Below are 22,441 nucleotides of genomic sequence, written 5' to 3'. Positions count from 1 at the left end.
CAAGAAAATTGGCTTACTTAACAGTTGTGCGACCACAACTAGAATTTGCATAAGCTATCTGGTCCCCATATCAAACTGCATATCAAAACGGCCTAATCAGAATGCTAGAATCTGCACAAAATAGAGCCGCTCATTTCATTACGCAGAACTACAGTCCCCATTTGAGCATAACGCAGATCAAACTTGATATCTTTCTCGAACCGTTAGATTTTCGTCGTTCCATTGCTATTTTATGCCTATTTCGTAAATAATATTACAGCACCAGGCTATCTGCATTACCTCTGAAAGCACCTTCACGCATTTTGTGTCGACTACATAATTAATTTGGCATAAAGCTCCTGCACAGAAGGACCGATGCCTTCAATTCATCGGCACTTCCTTGTGCCATTGCTCTTTGGAATGATCTTCCCGACTCTATCGCATCCATCTGTGACCACAAATTTATTTATTTATTTCAGTACTCTCAGGGCCAGAGGCATTACAGGGAAGAGGGGCATACAAAATCGGCAGCAGTATTCTTAAATTTGTTGATGTTGGTGATGGCGGCGATGAAGGCAGGGAGATGGTGCCAGTCATTTCCAGTTCGAGGAATAAATGAATTTATACAAAGGCTAGTTTGGCATTGCGGTATTCCTGCCTTGAAGTTGTGGCCAGTGCGTCGAGATGGAGAGAGGAGCAACTTATCTTTGACAATAGGGTTGGTATAATAAATTCTGTGAAGAAGACATAAGCTAAAATATTTACGGCGCAGAGAAAGAACGGGAAGACCAAGTGCAGATTTCATTGCAGATACGCTTGCTGTTCGGGAATAATTTGAAACAATGAAACGGGCGGCGCGGTTTTGAACAGACTCTCAAGTGGTAATTAATGTTATCTGATTAGGATCCCAAATTGAGCAAGCATATTCTAGTTTAGGTCTTATTAACGTCCTATACAGATGAAGCTTAACGGTGCTGTTAGAAGCTATGAAATGGCGCCGTAAGAGTCCGAGCATGCGGTTAGCCTGGTTAGATATGTAGTTCATGTGCATTTTCCAGGACAGATTGTGTGTTAAGTGAATACCCAGATATTTGGATGACAAGACAGATGATAACGGAGTGTTATTAAGAAGATAGCGAGGGGTGTATTCAGGCGGACAGCTAGAAATATGCAGGTGTTTGCACTTAGTGGTGTTAAGTGTCATGAGCCATTTGCTGCACCATGAAGAAATTGCGTTCAAGTCCGATTGCAAACATGCTTCATCAGAGGGATTAGTAATTGAACAATAAAGCACACAGTCATCTGCGAAAAGATTTATATGGGAGATAACATTATCAGGAAGATCATTAATGTAAATTAAAAACAGGAGAGGACCTAACACAGAACCTTGAGGTACTCCAGAAGTTACGGAAACAAGAGATGAGTCATAATCATTAACTGAGACATATTGACTACGGTTGGAAAGAAAACATTTAATTCAGCCCAATACCTGATCATTAATATTAAGAGCAGCGCGTTTAATTAGTAATAGATCATGAGAAACAGTGTCAAACGCCTTAGCAAAGTCTAAAAAACGCAATCCATGATAATGTTAGCATCCATAGCACGAAATAAATCATTAGTGAAAGATAGCTGTGTCTCACACGAAAAAAATTTTCTGAAGCCATGTTGACATGAATTGAAAGTTGTTAGATTCAAGGAATGTAATAAGATGAGAATAAATAATGGGCTCAAGAACTTTACAGGGAACGCTGGTTAGTGAAATGGGCCGATAGTTGAGTATTGAATTATTACTACCTGATTTATGCAATGGAACCACCTTCCCCTCCTTCCAATCGGGAGGCATGGAAAACTCTGTAATGACTGTTCAAAGATTTCACGACGAATCAATGATGAGCAGGTAGATGTACTTTTCGAAAACTTCGTTGTAATGCTGTCGATACCTGAATAAGATGAAATATTCTGTCTTTCAATTAAACATGTCACACCAATGGAATCAATGGGTATTGGATCCATGGTTAAAAAGTCAGATGTACAAGGACGAGGGAAAACATTCGGCAAGGTAGAGGAAAAGCACGAGGCAAAAAAATCACTTAACACTTTGCAGCAGTCACTCTGGTGTATTGAAGTGTTGTGATCATTGCAAAGATCTACTGTATTCGGCTTATTCCCGCTGACCACATTCCAAAATTTCCTCGGATTATCTCTAAGAAGGAGCGGGAGCGTGTGCTCGTAGAAATTTTTTTTTTTTTGCTTCAGATGAAATTTGTTCATAATCTGTCTTAGTGGTGGCGTAAGCATGCCAGTGTTCAGCCGTTTGGGTTGCCTTGGCCCGCCGGAATAGTCTTTTTTTTCTTGTTCAGCAGGCGCCGCAGACGCGCGTTAAACCACGTAGCATGAGAGTTAGATATAATGTGTTTCTGAGGGATCAATTGATTAATTAAAAAATTCACTTTTTATTTGAATAAGGTCCAATTTTCATCAACACTGCGCATGTGGACACTTGGAATGAAGTGCAAAATCCATTAGTTCGCGGTTTATAGACTCAAAGTCAGCGTTTTTATAGTCTCGGATAACTTTTGGCATTTTGGTAGCGGGAACAGACGTGCGCTGTTCAAAATAAATGGGGCAATGATTACTCAAACCAGGTAAATATCTTAAACAGGAAACATGCTGGGCTGTAGCAGTGAGGAGGAGGTCAAGAATGTTAGCAGCTTGCTGAGTAGATTGTGTAGGCTGAAGGACAAGCTGCCTAAAATTAATATCCAGTCAGAGGTTGGTGAAGAGAGAGCACTCGGATGTGGGAGGAGAGTCAGGCCAGTTAATTGTTGGAAAATTAAAATCACCAAGAAGGAAGAGTGGACATGAGGGGAACCGAACAATTGACTCATTTAATACATCATGTAAAACTGAATTAAATGTCAAGGGCGAACTGGCGGCCGATAGCACACACAAATAATAATATCCCGATATCCGAGAGTGACATGCGTACACACGATTTCCAAACGAGTAGCAATATCTATAATACAACAACTCAAGCCGTCACGTACGGCGATCAATACTCCGCCACCAGTACGCGAGATACAGTCACAGCGAAAAAATTTGAAAACTCTTTCACATTGAAAAATTTCATGGTCTGCAATATCACTCGAGAGCCAAGTTTCAGTCAAGATAATAATGTCAGCTGAACACGAGTCAATGGCTGAGGACAGGTCATCACGTTTATTACGCACACTGCGCACAATGGAATAAAGGAAGGAAATTGGTTTAGCGACCGGGTAAGCAGGTAGCTGTAGCGATGAACTACTATGTAGTCATAATATTCATGGAAGCCGAAACAGATGTGCTTCTGTTCTCGCCGGAACAACTTTCGGCAATGTCTACTTCACAAACACAATCGGTGGAGGAAGAATAGACATAGCACTTTTTCTTGATGTACAATCGGTTCAACCACAAGACATACTTCTCTCCTGAAGCCTTACCGAAATTGGCCAACATTTTACGGGACTGGTGCGTGGCGCGAGAGAAGTCTTCACTAAATGATACTTTGGAATTTTTTAACTTTGTACGTTGCGATATAATCTTTTCTCTTAATTTGGGAGAACCAAATTTAACTATAGTGGGTCAACATTTCTCTCAGATGTATGAGCCCAGACTCTGAGCATGATGAATACCTTCGTCGGGAAAAGATAGATACAGTTTGTCTGAAAGAATTTTGTGAACGTGTTCTTCAGACTCTGCCCAAGTTTCAGAGCTAGTGTCCGGGATACCCTAGTAAAAAATCAGGTTATTTTGACAGGAGCGATCCTCGAAATTATCTAGCCATGAATTTATTGCACCTGACTCCACATGAACAGCCTCGGATATGGCATCGTTGAGTGCAGGAACACGTTCACTGTCCAATGACTGTACCTGAGATTCCGCAAGCCTGTTAGTAAGGTCGCATACTTTCTGCTCTAGTTTAAGTTCGTTCGCCTTAAGCTGTGTTAAGGTATCCATCAAGTCACCGTGTCGGGCATGCGATTTTTCAGACAAGGCAGCAATAGTAGCTAGCACATCAGCATTTGAATTAGTACCAGTTGGTCCCGGGTTTGACTCAATGTCGCCTCATTTCATGATCAGCTGCGGAAACACTTTTCTAAGGAGTGACGTCGTGACTTGGGTCTCTTCAGTTGGTTTGCATTTTCATTCTCGTTGCTATTGCAGTATGCCTTGTTATCTTGTGTATTTTACATCAATTCTTGCATGACTCCTGTTTTTCTTACGATATGACGCATTCATGTTCATCTTAATCATCATCATCAGCCTGGTTACACCCACTGCAGGGTAAAGGCCTCTCCCATACTTCTCCAACTACCCCGCTCATGTACTAATTGTGGCCATGTTGTCCCTGCAAACCTCTTAATCTCATCCGCCCACCTAACTTTCTGCCACCCCTTGCTACATTTCCCTTCCCTTGGAATCCAGTCCGTAACCCTTAATCACCATCCGTTATCTTCCCTCCTCATTACATGTCCTGCCCATGCCCATTTCTTTTTCTTGATTTCAACTAAGATGTCATTAACTCGCGTTTGTTCCCTCACCCAATCTGCTCTTTTCTTATCCCCATTCATGTTACTCATGGTATAATACAATGTTCCTTGTGCCTATGTTTATTTTTTTGTTATCATTTGCTGTGTACAATTTTTCCCTTTTACTTCATGTTTTGCATCTTGCATCGTTATTTGATACTTGTTATTATACTGTTTATGCTGTTTCTTGTCCTCCTTACTCAGTGCCCTTGTAGGCCCTGTAAGGTATTTTGAATAAATAAATAAATATCACTGATCTCTTAAATGGATTTCATGATGGTGACTGTGAATCGATTGTTTATGATAGTAGGTTTGAATACTACACACGAGTGAAATAAGAAACATAGAACTGTTATACAAGCAGGCAACCATAAGCATCGACCGTGACCCACAAAGGGTGCAATGTCTTTTTCCGGAACCAGTTGTTGCAAGTATCGCGAATATTTTTCTGGGCCAGAAGTGGGATGCGAAACACTCGGGACAACACTGGTGGTTCAACACGCGCACCCCTGTGTACAGTGTGCAGCAATGAGCGGGAAGGCATTTCTCATCCCTGACTGTGCAGGTGGCGTGGCGGTCCCACATAAGGTTGGGTGGCCGTCCACACGAGTGCACAAGTCTGAAAAATCGGTCGGCAACTGTGCTTATGAAAGGGTCAAGCAGTTGGGCATTTTCACTACACCGGCAAGATAATGTGGCACTATAGCTCAAATCCTGTATACTGATGTTGCTGCTATGTGTGCCTCTCTTGAATGTGCAGGCAGGTCGAGCTTCAGGCGGCTGGTGCAGCACCGCTCTTGCGCACAGTGACACAGACGATGAAGGTGCGCTGGCTGGATGAGCTGCTGGCACACAAGGGGATCCACTGCCCAATCCGAGACTGCCCCTTCACCTGCCTCGCCATCACAGCCATGGAGAAGCACTATGCACAGTGTGCTGGGGTGAGGGTCATTTTGAATTTGGTACAGTTGACTTCCATTAGTTCAGCCTTGGTGGATGTGACAAAATTGATCGAATTATCTGGCAGATTGAATTAAACAAAATGCAGAAAAAATGCCGCAACATACTTCTGATTCATTTGGCAGTACAGTAGAATCTCGTTCGTACGTTTCGGGGATAAAAATGGAAGAAGAAACGTACTAACTAGGAAAATGTATGACCTGAACCCACTGAAAACTATGGCACTCAACAGCGGTAGATATCATTGCTACTTACTCGCCATGGTGGCATGGTGGCTTTGGCGTTGCACTGCTAAGCCCAAGGGTACCGGATCAAATCGCGGCCACGGCGGCAGCATTTCAATGGGCAAAATGCTAAAAAGAAATCCGGGAAAGAAATGAAATTGTCACATCACGTGCATCGTTAATCAGTTAATCTCGCAGCTATGCAGGGAAACAGAGGGTACACTGACAGAGGAGTTTCCATGCGATTGGATAGAAAATGCTTTGCAAATCTCGCATGCTCTTTGCTCTGTTTATCTACCTTGTCAACTTTCTTGAAGAAAACAATTTTCTCTCTAATAGTCAACGTGGCTTTTGCAAATTCCTTTCTTGCGAGAGTCAGCTGATAACTTTTACTAATGACTTACATGTATATCTTGATATCATTTTTTTGACTGATTGCATATTTTTGGATTTCTTTAAAGCTTTTGACAAGGTTAAACATGTATTGCTCCTACACAAACTAAGCGCACTAAACATTCACCTGTGTTTGGTTCTCACCCATGCTCTTGGGACAAAGGAACAACACAGTAGTGCAAACAATCACAAGGGCATTTATTGCGCCTTTCATAGACTAATGCCTGCTAGTCAAGTTGCTATTCACAAAACATGCTGATGGGCACGCGACAAATTGCGAAAGTCCAACTCACCGCGACCGAATAACGAGCGAATATGTTCACCCCATGCTGGACACCAACACCTTATCGTTTGCGCGAACGGTGGCGCTTTGGAACAATCGTGTTTGTTCATTTCGGGATAGGCCTTGCAAGATGGGTCTCGCAGAAGCATGGATTGGTGCACGCGCAGAATGTCCGTGCCATTTGCCGACGTCAAGCCTAAGAGGAGGACCTTTCTCCTTTTTGCGGCCAAGTAACCCCGCTGTTAGGTGGTGTTAGCAGAGCAACACTCGCACCATTTCTCGTACAACCCTGCAAGCGTAGCGACAGCTGCCGTAAAGCCACGCGGCGAAGCCGGATTACAGGTGACACTAACTATGCAGGAAAACAACATAACAGGAGATGCGTGAGAGTCGTACATCCTCATATCCCCCCAACCTTAAATCACTACATATTCTAGCAAAACATGTCGCACGGTCTAATATCAACACGTGCTTTGCGAACAAAGTAGTACATGCAACAGTGGCCGTGCCGAGGAAATGTCCACATGCTGTCCATAACATGCGAGCTGACATTGTCCTTGGGGTACACCGCTGTCATCCGCTGGTCACAGCAGCAGTTCTGCAGACTCGATTCCAGGCCAGGACTCCGGAAATGGCGACGCAGTACCGTATTTACTCTCATAATGATCGCACTCGCATAATGATCGCACCCCTGAATTTTGTCGTCAAAATTCGATTTTTTTTATTTCCCGTGTAATGATCGCACCCTGAACTTGCCGCAGCGATATGTCGTGTGCCAAATCTAGCTAATAATGATCGCGCTTACCATCTGTCGAATGCTACGCGAACGACTCGTCTGCACGCACCAAACATTCTTAAGTAGATGCCTCATTTCATTACTTTCATCACTTTCCGCACTTCCATGGCAAGAAGACGTACAACCAAACTTGCCTTTATTATGGGTAGGCTTTATAATGGTTGTGGTCAACAAAAACATAAAAGGCGCCTTTTGATTCTTTTCATCTGCACTCGTGAGCACGCAACAAATCGCGCGCAGCAATCATAGTAGCCACGTTTACACTGATACGTTAAAAGTGTACCCTATTCATACGCGGACGCTTTTAACACAGCTAAGATATTCGCCTACCCTTAGCGGAAACGTGCCGTGTTAGGATAGTAGTGAAGACAGATGCCGCAGTTTCCGCAGCACGCCGGCCATGTGTTTCTATGTCACTGGCAGCTAAGCATGTCCATCTCTGTTTCTGTCCCCTCAAAGTGGACATGGCTACGTTATTGCCGCAAACTTGCCGATATTAACGATATTATTCATCACTGATACGGAAGAAACTGTTTCAATGCACGTAATGTACTCACGAGAAGAAAAAAAAAGATCGCGTTCGGCGCGTTCGGCTTGCTCCGCCGGCCGCCATTTTTGTTTTGGTGTCCCGCACCCGCATCCCGCAGCAAACGCGGGACGAAAAAAAAAAATTTTTTCTCGCGGGAAATTTAACCCGCGTAATGATCGCACCCCTGAATTTTCGTCAATTTTTCTGACAAAAAAGTGCGATCATTAGGCGAGTAAATACGGTAGTCGGTACGAGCAAGCGTCACTTGCGCCGACGCACCCTGCTGGCAAAAGCCGCAGTAGCTGTTGGTGACCGCCGGCTTTTTTCTCTGTTGCTGAGGGTTGCGAGCTGGATACAGTCGCAACCCTGCCAAAGTTGCTGTGCCAAAGTCGCTGTGCCGAACAGGCCACAGCATCGCCCAGGGTGGCTCGATCGTACTCCGGGGCAGCAGTGTAGACGATGTGCAGGTAACAGCAAACCAGGGGTGACTGCACTCACGCTGCGTACACTCAGCGTACTCGGCAAACATTAAAGTAGTGCAAGGGATAGGAATTCTCCATGCGCATCGCCCACGAGGTACAATGTTCAACTTGGCTAGCAAAGGATCGGGCGGCTACTCAGATGCTAAGTTCACGTGAATGCAGCTCGCTTCCTTGAGTGGAACCAGTAATTTCAATTTGTGTGAGGCTAACTAGAATGAGAGAAGCAAAGTGCAACCCCTCAACACCACGATCCACCAGGTTGTGTCCCTCCACGTGCGACAGGCAGCTTCGTAAAGCCTTAGGCCTAAAGCGTTGCTACCCCGACAACAACCTGCATCCAAAAAACAACACCCAAAATGGGCGCAGAATATGCAGCCGCGAGAAGATGTCAGCTCTGTTAGGTGGTCACCCCACTCGGTGCACACAGCATCCGAGTTGACAACGCCCACCGTCCCAGACGGTGTCGGAGCGCCCGGTGCCAGGCTGCAATACCAGTCAGCCCGTAGTGGCACCCGTGGCCTGCGGCCACCCGGCTCTCAGCGCCCCGACTTCATCGGAGTCAAAGAGATAGAAGCTATTTACATAAGAAATTCAGACCACCCACGAGGCTTCCGTACTTGCTCGCTTCAAGCTTGCCAATGCTCCGAGGGCGCTAAGCCTCGCTCTCCCAGGATGCAGACCACATGGCTCTCGCACTGACGAATGTCATTAAAAAAAAAAACGCTTGCGAAAAGGCTCAGCATGTTTAAAAGTTCAAACACACTACAGCCACCGTCACCTCGCTGAAGAAAGCACGCCGTCGACGCTAGCTATCAAAATCCATGCTAGCTGTACGCTCGATTCAAACAAATGTCTTAAACGGAGCAAAATTATTGAAACTATCGTCCGATGCCCCAAGAGTCCCACGTTGGGCTCTTGGGGTTCTCACCCGTGCTATTGGGACAAAGGAATACCAACACAGTAGTGCAAACAATCACAAGGGCATTTATTGCACTTTTCATAGACTAATGCCTGCTAGCTGAGTTGCTATCCACAAGACATGCCGATGGGCGCACGAGAAATCGCGCGCCGACTCGCCGACTCACCGCGGCCGGATAACAAGCGAATATGTTCACCCCATACTGGACACCAATGCCTGGTCGGCCCTAAAGGGGGGCTTAAAAAAGATGCGAGAAGGTTGCCGTGACAGCCTGGCAGCTTGAGAAATCCAGAAGAAACGCTGAGGCGAGATCTCCACAAGCATCTTGCCACGTACTTTAAAATTTTGGGGGGTATTAACAATGATGTTTTTATTAAATTGACTTTTTGAAAATGAGCTTTCTTGGAAAGACTTGCGTAGCAGATTTCTTTTTTCTTATCTTGTATTTTTTGTAGGAACACAATCTCTTGCAGGAATGTTGCAAAGGTAACATTCTATATTTGGCACTCTTTTCAAGTTCTCGTGTGAAATAGAGAACGCACAAAGGCGCATCAAAATTGCAAAACATTTCTCCTTTGGGCCATGTTTGGAATTTTGAAATATTTTTTTCTTTTGTTGACAGCATAAAATATTCATGGAAGTTATTTACATCTAAGCATACTAAAACAAGCAGGAAATGTTTCGACACAACTTTTTTAGTTTGCATTGAATTAGGTCGCGAAGCCAGAAAATATTGTAGTAAACAGTCGTAGGACGCCCGCTGCACCACCTTCAAATATTTTATTTAGCATGCTGGGAATGCATATTGCAAATAATGTTTTCAGTGCGTTGCAGTTTGAATGTGCCTATGTAACATAAAAAATCAGACAGAATAAATACTATATCAAGCAAGCATGCATGTCGCACCTCTCGGGGAATTACCCTACACCGAGTTGTAGTGCATTATCCAGGGACTGTGTTCTTTTTTATTATTTGAAGCTGAGATGGAATACGAGGAGGCACCTTGCTGTGTGGCACATTTCTGGGAGTTGCTGCTGTGGCTTGGCAATGCGTGTGCTGTACTTGTGCAGGTGAATGGATCTGGCCTGGACCAGTGCCCGTACTGTGAGGCCCAGTTCCTCACCCACAGCAGCGCCCTGCACGTGCACATAGTGGAGGAGCACCCGACTCGGCGCTCTCTCATGCACTCGCACGTGGGCGAGGGACGCTACCGCAAGACCCTGGGGACCCGACGCAGCAGGGCCCCCCTGCCACCACCACCACCCAAGCGACCCTTGTTGGCCCGGGCGCCTGCCACTGCCGGGGCCACGGTGAGCCTCCCTAGTGCTTTATTTATTTATTTATTTCACACACTTTCAAGGCCCGAAGGCATTACAGAAAGGAGCGGAGTCAAAACAAGAAGTAGTGCAGTAAAAATACAAACAAAAAGTATTAACAAAAGGCATTCTGAACAGCAGTCTTGAAGTTGGTGGAGTTGGTGATGAGTGCGATTGATGCAGGAAGGCGATTCTAGTCCATGCTTGTCCTAGGGATGAGTGAGTCACTCTACCAGTTTGTACGGCACAATGACATCCTGATTTTAAGGCTGTTGTCAGTGCGGGCCGAAATATAAGATGGAGGGGCAAGAAGGGTTTCCTTTAAAGTGGGGTTAAAGTGAAAAACTTTGCGAAAAAGGAAGAGACGGGAACATTTACAGCGTGACAAAAGATCAGGTAAGTTAGGAGTTCGTTTCATTGAAGAGATACTTGCATAGCGAGAATAATTGGATAAGACAAAGCGTGCACCGCGGTTTTGAATACTTTCAAGAGTAGAAACTAATGAAGACTGAGTCGGATACCAAATGGCTGAAGCATACTCAAATTTGGAGCGAACTAAAGTTTTGTAAAGAGTTAGCTTCAGGGAAGAAGGGGCAGAGCTAAAATTACGGTGCAAGTAACCAAGCATGTGGTTTTCCCCGCCGCGGTTGCTCAGTGGCTATGGTGTTAGGCTGCTGAGCACGAGGTCGCGGAATCGAGTCCCAGCCACAGTGGCCGCATTTCGATGGGGGCGAAATGCAAAAACACCTGTGTATTTAGATTTAGGTGCACGTTAAAGAACCCCAAGTGGTCGAAATTTCCAGAGTCCTCCACTACGGCGTGCCTCATAATCAGGAAGTGGTTTTGGCACGTAAAACCACATAATTTAATTTTTAATTAAGCATGCGGTTAGCGTTTTTAGTAACATAGTCAATATCCTTCAAGGGTGGGAAATAAAGGGGGGGATAAGCTGTGTCAGAAACCATCTACGGCGGTTGTCAAGTCAGCGATAGCTTTCCTGTGTAAACTGTTGCCTATCCCCGTGCCATTTGGGAATCGCGAAACTTTATTGTCACATGAATGCTGGTACAGTGGAATCTCATTGATACGATCACGGCTAATACGAATTTCTGGATGATACGAATTTTTCTGTGGTCCCAGCCAAACCTTATTACTATGCAACGTACTAGAGAACGGTTGTTACGAATCAATTTTCGACCCGCGTCGGTTGACACGAAAGTTACCGAAGGCACTGGAAATTCTAAAGTGTGCTTGGCGAAAGCTAGACGCTGCTGCCGTCTGTGCTCCGCTTCCCTGGCTTTGCTGTTCGATGACATAACCAGTCGCTGCTGCTGTCTGCGCTCCAATTCATTTGCTTTGGTGTTAGGCAATATCGCCTGTCGCTACTGCCACTTTCGTTCTGTTTCCCTGCCTTTGGTACCCGGCGACCTAATCAGAAGCTGTTGGCGTTTCTGTTTTGCCTCCCTTGATCTTGCATCTGGTGACATGTTCTGTCGTCGCATACGCGTTCGCTCCTTGTTCTTCTGGCGTTTGGTGTTGGGGGAATCCGGCGTGCCCTGGCGCTTCCCCGAGCCGGTTGGCGCGGAATCACTGGGCCGCTTTGGAGCCATGCTTATCACTCACTCGACTGCAATGAGACGTCTGGCAAAGGAGCAGCTGTGCGACTGCCACCGCCGATGCATGGCTGACGCGAGTGCACTCCTACCGCTACTGTGTGACTTCATGGTTACTATGCACAACGACGCCCTCCACCGGCGCGCCACTTGCTAAGGAGGGGAGGAGGTTGCGCCGCTGTGCAGAGGAGAGGCCACAGTTGGCACGATTCCAGTGCACGGACAGACACGACCACGACCATGAGCCAAAGCTTTCGCCTTAATAAATGCTGCCCCACCGACGGCCACGAAAGAGAACAGTGCGCAGTCACACGATTTCTCCCTTTCTCTTTTCGTGCGGAGGCGCGGACGTGGCGCCGGACAGCACAGAGGCCACGACTGGGTGCGAAGAGTTTGAAGCAGTGGCGCTTTTGTTGCTTTTGTGCTTTTCCTCCTTTTCCACGTGCCATCGGACGGAATAGCTGCTGTGCTTCGGACCGTGTTTTTTATGTTAGGCGTGGGCGACGGCGAAGGTCCACAACCGACGGCTGAAGCGCTGCACACGCTCGATGTTCTGAGGCGTGCTATGGCCACAGATGCTAAGTGACCTGACAAAGAAAAAGAGGCAGAAGGACATTAGAGACTTTTCTTCAAGAAATAAATGCTTTTTACGTACGTGTGCCTGAGTGAGTTCACCCCTGACTCTTTAATTTACCAGTTTTAATTGTTTCAATGATACGAATTTTGGCTAATACGAATTTTTCGTGACCCCGTGAGATTCGTATAATATTAGAGTTTGGAGCGGTCATAGCTGTAGGAAGGAGCTTGGTGCGACAGGGCTAGGCAAGCAGGATTTATTTGCAGGATTTACATTTAAAACAAGACATACATCGACAGTCTAGCGTGACTCCCATACACGTGCCGCACATACACACAGGTGAAAAGGGCCGGAGCCAACGTCAGAGGGCTTCGTAGAACTCTGCTTTGCCCCGGGTGGCACGGCCGTGTACCACATTCCTGAGCTGACCGCGCGCCACGTGGCTGCCGGCCATTCGCAGTTCTCCGAAGTGCGCCCCGTCCGGCCGGATTGGAACACGTGCAGCGGGCTGAAAGCTGGCACGTTGTCACCCTGTACGGCCATTCCTAACAATAACCGAGATTCCACTGTATAATGTAACACTATTCCAATCTGTATTTAGCCCAAATCTACCATTACAAATTCCAATCCCTATGCAGGGGCGTCTGCATCAGCAGGCGTTTGGTGTGTTGTGACACCACATACCTGAGCACATGAAGGTTGGACCCTCCCATGTTTAACCGTGCATGACTTAGCCGTGTCCGGGGAAAAGGTGATCCTGGGGGTTGAGCCGATGCTGGGTGTTTGGACCTTTGAGGCCCCTTGGCAGAGGCAACACACTCCTTTGGCCTCCCAAGACATATGCATTGATAACACCTCGAAAAGTACATTGCTGCACGAAAACAGCCGACGCATGCGCAACTTGTACTTCTCACAAAACCCGTGTGTCAATGTCAGTTTTTAATCACATTTTACCTACCCAATAGGTAAGCACGTTCCTTGTAGGTTAAACACAAAGACTTATCACTTGTGATGTACCGTAAACACCGGACTATAGGTCGGACCGAAATATAGGTCGGTCCCCCAACTAACGAATTCTAAAAATGAAAAAAATCTTTTTCAATGGCAAGAGTATCCGAAAGACACCCTTACCTTGAAACAAATGCGATTCATGCACAATGGCGACAGTACAGTCGCCGACCGTTTATTCAGACCTCACAGGGATTACGGAAATGTCCGAATAAACAGGTGTCCGAAAAAGCAGATTAAGGAAAAAAAAAAAGAACGAAATCCTTTATTTCCACGCACTTATTCGGGCTCGGCAGTAGGCTTCAAGAAATCGTGAATGCGCCGTTGCACACCGTTCTGTTTACGCCCATTTGTCGCCTTCCAATGTGCTCCCTACTGATGCCGCAAGTGTTCTGCGGGGACCTGCGCAGCGGTTGCATTACGATTCCGGACACCGTCTCATTTGACAGTTTCACAGGTGCTGACATGCTGTACTGACATGCGCAGAACTCGGAAGATGACACACCCTGTGCTACACTGCCGTCGTAGCGGAGCTAGTACAAGTAGTGACTGTGCTTGACCATACGACCCTCTCCGAGATTCAGGCTTAAATCCTAGGCCTCCCGGCACCCGCTTGCTGGCATGCTCCAGCGCAGTCTGCGTGGGCACCGTCGCCACCATTAGACACTTGACGCGATGTTTTCGTATGCCGTGTTGGATCACCGCAACCTTGACACAGCACACAGAGCAAACATCACCACGCCGTCGCACAAGTCGCACAAAGGAAAAACGCAGCCTACTCGCAGCGTCGTGCACGAAGAAACAAACAAATAAGCTGCTGGATTGTCTTGACATGGCTTACTAAGCTGAGACCGGAACTGCAGTAGCAACTCATCGAACCAGGCACAAACGATGATGATGAGCGGGGATTTCCAGTAGCACCACTTCGTGGGGCAGCAAGGAGGCTCTGTTCAAAACAAAAATGGTGCTCAGCTAGTTGAACCATGCACCGGTCAGTCGGTGCATGGTGCTCTCGATCGAGTTGGCTCAAGGAGTGTCCGAAAAAGCAGACGAGAGGTTGCAAGGTGTCCGAACTTTCGGCAGTTGTTATACGTTATGGTCTATGGGGAGAATGGTGGTGCCGCGAAGCAGACCGTATAATCTAGCATGTCCGAATTTTTGGAGTCCGGAAAATCAGTCGGTGACTGTATTTATTTAAATGCTGCTCGCATGTACACCCGGCCAATTTTTAACAGTATTGCGCGACCATCAACTTGCGTGCTTGTCAGCACCTTATTAACGGCGCTGAGCGGTGAAACAAACGAGATACGCGCATGTGTACACGTGCGCTTACTTTCGCTACTTCGCCGCTCCGTGCCGTGATGATAAGGTGCTCACAAACATGCGGGTCGATGGTCGCTTGATAGTGTTAAAAATTGGCCGGGTGTGCAGTACACAGAAGGGCACGAAGTGCGCAAGCGCTACTTCGAATCAGAGCAACGCCTTTGATCAAAGTGGTCCAAACTAGAGTCGTATGACTGGTGCTTCTCGCTGCCCAGTCCAGAGGCGCGCGCGATCTCTACTGCTTTCAAACGGATGCATTTGGCTGTCACAGGCAGCAATGTTACACGCAGCTCCCGGACGAACTCCGCAACCTTGTCTTCCTATTCTGCAGTCCGCTGCGGTCCGCCCACGATATGACATTTTCTGTTGGTTTGCTGCTTCTGTCTCCGACAGTACTGAATGCTCTTTTCGGATACTCCAAACTCGCGTTGTGCCGTGAAGTTGCCATGGGCTTCTGCACACTCAATCGCCTTTTTGTTGAAGGCGACGGTGACGTGTCGTCGGCTTCCGCTCATTTTGAAACAAAATGTGAAAAAGCAGCCTTTAACCAATATAACTTTGTGACAATGTAAACGCAAATTGGTGGTGCCACAATGTCGCCACGACATGCTGCTGCTGATGGCAATAGCGAAGGCGCTTCTTTACTTCATCCGCCCATTATTGCAAGACTTCCGTAGTTTTTCCGCCAATGTCCGGTATAAGACGAGGGTCGACTTTTCGCAATGGTTTTTTGAAAAAAAGTTTGACCTATATTCCAGTTTTTACGGTATCATTTTAGGGAGGGGTAAGACTAGATATGAACGAGAAGTCATAGAAGCTTTTTACACTGGAAATGAGAACAAAAATTGTCAGTGGTACGTCTTTATGTTTAACCAACAAGAAACGTGCTTACCTATCGGGTAGGTAAAAGGTGATCAAAAACTGACATTGATGCACGGTCTTTGGAGGAGTTGAAGATGCGCATACATTGAAGGTTATGTGTGGCAATGTGAATTCCAATAAAGTACAGTTGAAAGTCCAGCGACCATCCGTGTCTAATGCCTTTCCCTTGTGTACATGTCCTTTGTGTTTCGCTGGTACCCCCTTCTTCAACTTCATCATGCACCAACCCAAGCGCTTGCGCTAATGCACTTTAATGTCATTTCTACATTAGCTTCTCACTTTGAACACACCGAAAGTGCATGTGCATCTGATTCAAGGGTATGTTAAAATTGGGCAAACGCTGTGAAATGAATCAGCGGTATGTTTTGGCATTTTTTCTGCGTCTTGTTCAATTCAACCAACCAGATAATTCAATCAATTTCGTTAGTCCCATCAGGGTTGAACTAATGGAAATGTCCTTTATATAGATTTCACTAGAATGAAAAGTAGAAACCAACAGCACTGGGCATCTCCTTGCTTGAATGTTGTTTGCAACCACCTGTGTGGTTAATTTTACTGCCACTGCAGCTGTATTGGTTCGAACCAGGTGCCTTGATTGTACTACCGAATGCATTGTTCGATAAAGAACAACTGAGCTCTATCTGGTGGCGTTGTAGCAGCAGCAGCAGCAGGCCGGTGGGACTCAGTGGGACTGGGAGCAGCGTCGGCGCACCTACTCTCGCTCGTGGGGTGAGCCCATGGGCCCGACGTCGGAGCTGTTCCGCCGAGCAGGCTCCGAGGAGGAAGACCCGCTGCAGCTGCCCCGGTCAGTGATCAACCGCAGCGAGATCACCATGTCCTCCGAGGAGCTGGCCCTGGATGATCACCAGCTACAGCAGGTGGGCTCTTTCGTAAAGTGCAAGGAAACACTAGACTCAAAAAACCGAAGACGGCTGGCAGAGCTACGTTTAAATTTTTTGCTATGATGTCATGGATTTTGATGCCATCTGCTCGGGCCTAGTTCAGTGTTTATCCATAGCAATGGGCTTCATTGTATTCTAAAGGAGCTATAGACTGCTCAACTTAGTTTCAAGAACATTTACTGAAGCACAATTGCCAAAATGCAAAATAAGAATACCGTATTTACTCGATTCTAATGCACCCTCGATTGTAAGACGGACCCATTTACCGTGACCAAAAAATAAATGACAACCTTGATTGTAACGCACATCCGTTTTCCATGACCAAAAGAAAAAAAGAAAGAGTACAATACCGTGCACCTCGTGCTTTCATATAGAATTACTATTTTCTCTCATTTGGAAAAAACAGGTTTATTCCCAATACACTAAAGTTGAGATGAATAAGAACACAAGTGGAAGCGGCGTACCTTGCCGCCAAGATTTTCACTGCACCGGTACGAGTCGAGTGGGGCAATAGATATCGCTTGTCGTCGCTATCGGACAACTCCTTATCGCTACCAGCAGACCCAAGCATTTCATCCTCGGTGCCGTCCATGGCAGACGCGATTGTGCACCATGCATCTTTCACCCATCCAGCAAAGTCCTGCAGTGAGGCACGCTTCATTTTATTGGCGGGCGTAAATTCGTGGCAGCCACTGACAAGCCATTTGGTGTAGAGTGTCCGAATTCTATCTTTCACTGGCTTGTTCAAACAATCATCAAGGAGCTGGAGCTGTGACGTCATGCCGCTGGGTATCACAACAAGGTCGGTGTTGCATGTAGCCAGCTTGTCCTTGATGTGTTGGTCAAGGTGGCACCTGAACGCGCCGAGCACAAGCATCCCACGCAGACCCAAACTGCCGCCGGGTCTCTTCTGCCAACTGTTAACAGTCTAGTCAGCGACGAAGTCCGTGGTTATCCAACCGTTTTCATTTGTGCACACAATCACGTCACTAAGAAACTTGATTCCTTTTGGGAGCATATTCCGTCTTAAGATACGGGGGCAGCTTGTGCCCACCTGCAGTGCAACAAAGCGTCGCGGTGACTTTAGTTTTTTTCGTGGCCGGAAGACGAAACGCACACTTGCTTCACCCCCTTCTTTTCAGCATTTGTGGTGGCAGGCATGTCAAAGTAGAGCAGCGTCTGATCGGCATTTTCATTCTGTCCGAAGTGGTAGCCGTTTCTATGGCGCAACTTCAAAATGTACCGCTGAAAACTGTGCAATTTCTCTTCATATTCTTCGGGCAATTTTTGGCATAATCCTGTCCGCCTTCCAAGAGGAAAGCCTTTTCTTTTCACAAAATTTGATAGCCAGCATCTGCTTGCTTTAAAGTCACTCCGCATTAGCTCTTTCTGTAGGGCTAACTGCATCGCCTGTGCTTTGAGTAGATCTGTCGTCACAGGCCACTGTGCCGCTCGCTGCTCTTGCACGTATTTCGCGAGCAGCTCTTCTATTTCGGCGAAGCGGCCCTGCTTCGGTCCACTGAAACCCTTCCTTGTTGCTTTGCTGGCGAAAATATTCTCCTTTCCTTTGCGCCACTCCTGCACGCAAGTTTCGGGAACTCCGAACGCCCGTGATGCGGCCCGATTTCTGTCTGTCTTCGCGCACATGATAACTTTCCTTTTAACTGCGGCATCACAGTGGACTCTGTGTGTCTTCGCAGTCGGCGCTTCCATGCTGATTGAATAAACGCAGAAAATGGGAGGACAGGCGGTACGATAGGTTACACGAGCGTCTGGTTACACATACAACATGGAGGTATACACGTGGAGGAAGCTACAGCAGCTAGGCTAGAAGCGTGTACAAGGTGGCTATTTTTCGAATGCCGATGGCGATGTGGTAACGCTGATTTAGGTTCGTACTCGATTCTAATGCGCATGCAACTTTCTGACCCGTTTTATCGGAAAAAAAGGTGCACGTTAGATTCGAGTAAATACAGTACTTATCACTTCGTGATGTTACACTGATGTATACCGGCCCTGAGGTTTTGGCACAAAATTTAGAAATGGAACTTCTACCGTAATTTATTTTTCTTATAATAAACCTATTACCAATATAGTTTCTTACAGTGTTCCCAAGAGATAAATCTGCTGTCACCATCTATGCGAGTTTTCTAATGGACGCTGTGTCATCGTGGGAATGACGGTACTATATGTGTGTGTGAGGCCTGTTTTGGCTTACGTTTAGCGAGGCTTGATCTAAAATGTGGATGTGACTGCACAGGTAAAGCTTTCCTTATAGAAAATCTTCATAAAATGTTTTCATTCATACGTATTATATCTTTCATTATGCAAAATAGAAGTGAGGCGTGCAGACAGGACACAAGAGTAGAGAAGTGGACAACACGAACGCCGACAATCAACTGAAGGGAGCACTGAGGCAAAAAAAGAAAGAAGACACATAACTCATCTGCGCAAGCTCAGGAATGGTAACACCACGTGTCGGCCTACGTGAAAGATAACTGTTAAGGCACTTAATCTCTTCCTTATGCAAAGTAATCGAAGGCTGACTCACGCACGCACTTCCACCATTATAGATATGCCATGCCTCTACCATAAGACGCGTATCTTCATTCTTATGCCTGTACAATATTGCGCATTCATTCAACTCTGGCGTGCAGTTACAATCTCGGCAATGTAGCGAAAGATTAGAAGGCGATCCACCGGTTAACGACCTTTTATGTTCCATTAGCCTCTGATTGATACACCATCCCGTTTGCCCTACGTAGAACTGGCCACAGCTAAGGGGAATTTTATAAACCACACCCACACGACAGTCAGTAAAACAGTTGTTCTTATTGTGCTTCACTGGACAAATATCTGTTCGTTTTTTGCCTTTTACCCGCTCCTTTTTATTCTGTATGGCAGCTCATATCTTACCTAGCTTATTGGGAGCAGTGAAAGCAACATTAACATCATATCTACTAGCAACTTTTTAAAGCCTGTGCGACACTGAATGAATATACGGAATAGCCACTACTCTTTTTTTGCTATTACTGCTTTCTGTAATCGCGTCCGTCCCTCTCGAAACCGACTTCTTTAGGCGCTCAGCCACAGTGGCCACCACTATACTAGGATAACCTGCTTCTAATAGGCGCCGGACCTGCGCATTAAAACTGGCGCTCATTTTGTGCATGCAGGATCTGGTGAGGGCAGACTTAAGGCACCTATTTGTCCAGTGAAGCACAATAGATATTTGTCCAGTGAAGCACAATAAGAACAACTGTTTTACTGACTGTCGTGTGGGTGTGGTTTATAAAATTCCCCTTAGCTGTGGCCAGTTCTACGTAGGGCAAACGGGACGGTGTATCAATCAGAGGCTAATGGAACATAAAAGGTCGTTAACCGGTGGATCGCCTTCTAATCTTTCGCTACATTGCCGAGATTGTAACTGCACGCCAGAGTTGAATGAATGCGCGATATTGTACAGGCATAAGAATGAAGATACGCGTCTTATGGTAGAGGCATGGCATATCTATAATGGTGGAAGTGCGTGCGTGAGTCAGCCTTCGATTACTTTGCATAAGGAAGAGATTAAGTGCCTTAACAGTTATCTTTCACGTAGGCCGACACGTGGTGTTACCATTCCTGAGCTTGCGCAGATGAGTTATGTGTCTTCTTTCTTTTTTCGCCTCAGTGCTCCCTTCAGTTGATAGTCGGCGTTCGTGTTGTCCACTTCTCTAATCTTGTGTCCTGTCTGCACGCCTCACTTCTATTTTGCATAATGAATGCTTACCAACTAGCTCAGCTTTCTGTCGTTCTAAGCTTATATCTTTCATTAATGTTTACTTTATGGCTTTTCTTTCAAGGAACGCGTATGGGTTTCCTTTGTAGCAATTGCTACGAACGAGTGGCTGACAGTCTGGTTTCCCCTTTATTAAGTTCTTTCGTAGGTCAGACAGGCTATCAAATGGAAAATAACGCGATAGCGTTATCGCACCCCGTTCGCACCGCCTACTCAAACGCGATACGCCAGCCAAACGTCGCGATCGGCACAGATAGCCGGGCCCCGACACGCCATGAATCAATCTTTGTTTACCAGTGGAACACTGCCTAACCTTCTGATGCTGTTGCGAGTGTACTTGTAAATGTGCGAACAGTTGAGATGGAGGAATGATGAAGTGCAATCAGGGTGTTGCATCTGCATTAAATCACATGGAAGAGTGTAAAACACTGTCATGGTGGTGGGGCACGTGCAGGAAGGTGCCGCCACAGCCGAGTCGGCGGAGGAGCCTCCGGTGGAGACACTCACGCCTGAGACCATTCGCCTGGAGCCAATGCCACAGGCTCGGACCAGCCGGGGCCGGGGGGGCTCCTCTTCCAGGCGGCTTCCTCGCAGCCGCTACCGAGGGGACAATGTGCGCACCATGCAGGCAAGGCTCCTTACCCCTCACAAAAGCACAATGTGCTTGGCTTGCAGAACATGGGCGCCAATATTTTCAGACTCTAGGAATGTATCTCGCACTGGGGCTACAGCAGTACGTTTGCTTACTAATAATTAGGACGTGAAAAGAATTAATTATGGAGATCATTAAAAATCCATTGGTATTATGGGTACAATAGGGAAAAAAAAAATTTAATAACATGGGCAGAAATCTATACAGTGCAGTACACTTATAACGATACCACATATAACAATATATCGGTTATTACGATGAGTCGACTTCAGAGTATCAACTTATGCATTAGGGCTTTGAGAAAAGAAACCTGTGCTATAGAGTAGCCAACCGATTTTCCAGACCTCACGGAGACCATTAAATACAGTAAAAGCTCGTTAATTCGAACCGCAAGGGGAAGCCGCTTCAGTTCGAATTAAGGAAAGTTCGAACTAACGAAAGTGAAGGAGAGCAACACTACACTGCGATTTGGAAGCAGTAGGGTGTCAGAAATTGGGCGTGTCAGAAAGTGATGGCTGGTGCCGCGGGCACACGCCATCTTCAAGTCGAAGCTCTAGGTCCGACTGTGCCACACCACCAATGTCCACCAAAATGAACATTAGCCGACGCTTAACACCATCAGAAAGAATCGCGCAGGCCGATACCTTCTAAGCTGAAAACAGACGTGCACAATGGATGAAGACTGCCGAGACAAAGACGCTGAACATGTGAAGGTGGCGAAGGCCCCGATTCGTTCGTTCTTGGTTGCAAGCGCAGCTGCGACGCACTTGGTTCGTTGTGTTTTGGTGCTTGCCGCGCCATCTGCCGCACAACATTAGGAGCTACATTGCAAAGCCTCCGAGATTCGCGACAAGCAAGAAGTTTCGGAGGTCACGTAGAACGGAGAGGAGGCAGCCGCCGCTGCCTTCTGGCCGATCCTGTGCCAGTTAGATTTTTCCAGATTTTGCCTTCTCTCGCTGTTCTCTCCGTTCCGGAGGCGACGCAGCCTTGTGTGTAGGCAGTAGGCGCGTTTCTCTGGCCGTGTGCCAGGCGAGCGTAGTTCAAATTATCCGTGGCGGAACCTTCTCACGTTTGAATTAACTGGCTTTTTTATACATAGACATCTGTGGAGCTTGGCCAGACCAAATCGTACAGTTCGAATTATCCATAAATTCGAATTATTGAAGTTCAAATTAACGAGCTTTCACTGTAGTCCGAAAAATCGAACAGTCAGAAAAATGAAGTTTATAAGGTTAGAGGGAATCCATGAAT

At 46.5% G+C, this 22,441-nt stretch overlaps 1 protein-coding gene across 6 annotated transcripts in view; it reads left to right on the top strand.

The window, feature by feature from the left end:
* LOC126538383 (uncharacterized) overlaps positions 1 to 22,441 on the top strand; it is a 606,484-nt gene that overhangs the window by 55,924 nt on the left and 528,119 nt on the right. For 4 of the 6 annotated variants that reach the window (XM_072288044.1, XM_072288041.1, XM_072288043.1 and 1 more), the window contains exons 4-7: positions 5,311 to 5,491; positions 10,207 to 10,446; positions 16,512 to 16,733; positions 20,993 to 21,166. In XM_072288044.1, coding sequence (XP_072144145.1) covers positions 5,311 to 5,491; positions 10,207 to 10,446; positions 16,512 to 16,733; positions 20,993 to 21,166 — 817 coding nt within the window. The remainder of the gene's footprint in view (positions 1 to 5,310; positions 5,492 to 10,206; positions 10,447 to 16,511; positions 16,734 to 20,992; positions 21,167 to 22,441) is intronic. The other 2 variants (XM_072288042.1, XM_055074756.2) reach the window with 2 other exon arrangements.

This window comes from Dermacentor andersoni, chromosome 4 (genome assembly GCF_023375885.2).
Source record: "Dermacentor andersoni chromosome 4, qqDerAnde1_hic_scaffold, whole genome shotgun sequence".
Classification (NCBI taxonomy): Eukaryota; Metazoa; Arthropoda; class Arachnida; order Ixodida; family Ixodidae; genus Dermacentor; species Dermacentor andersoni.
This window is presented reverse-complemented; position numbering and strand designations above follow the sequence as displayed.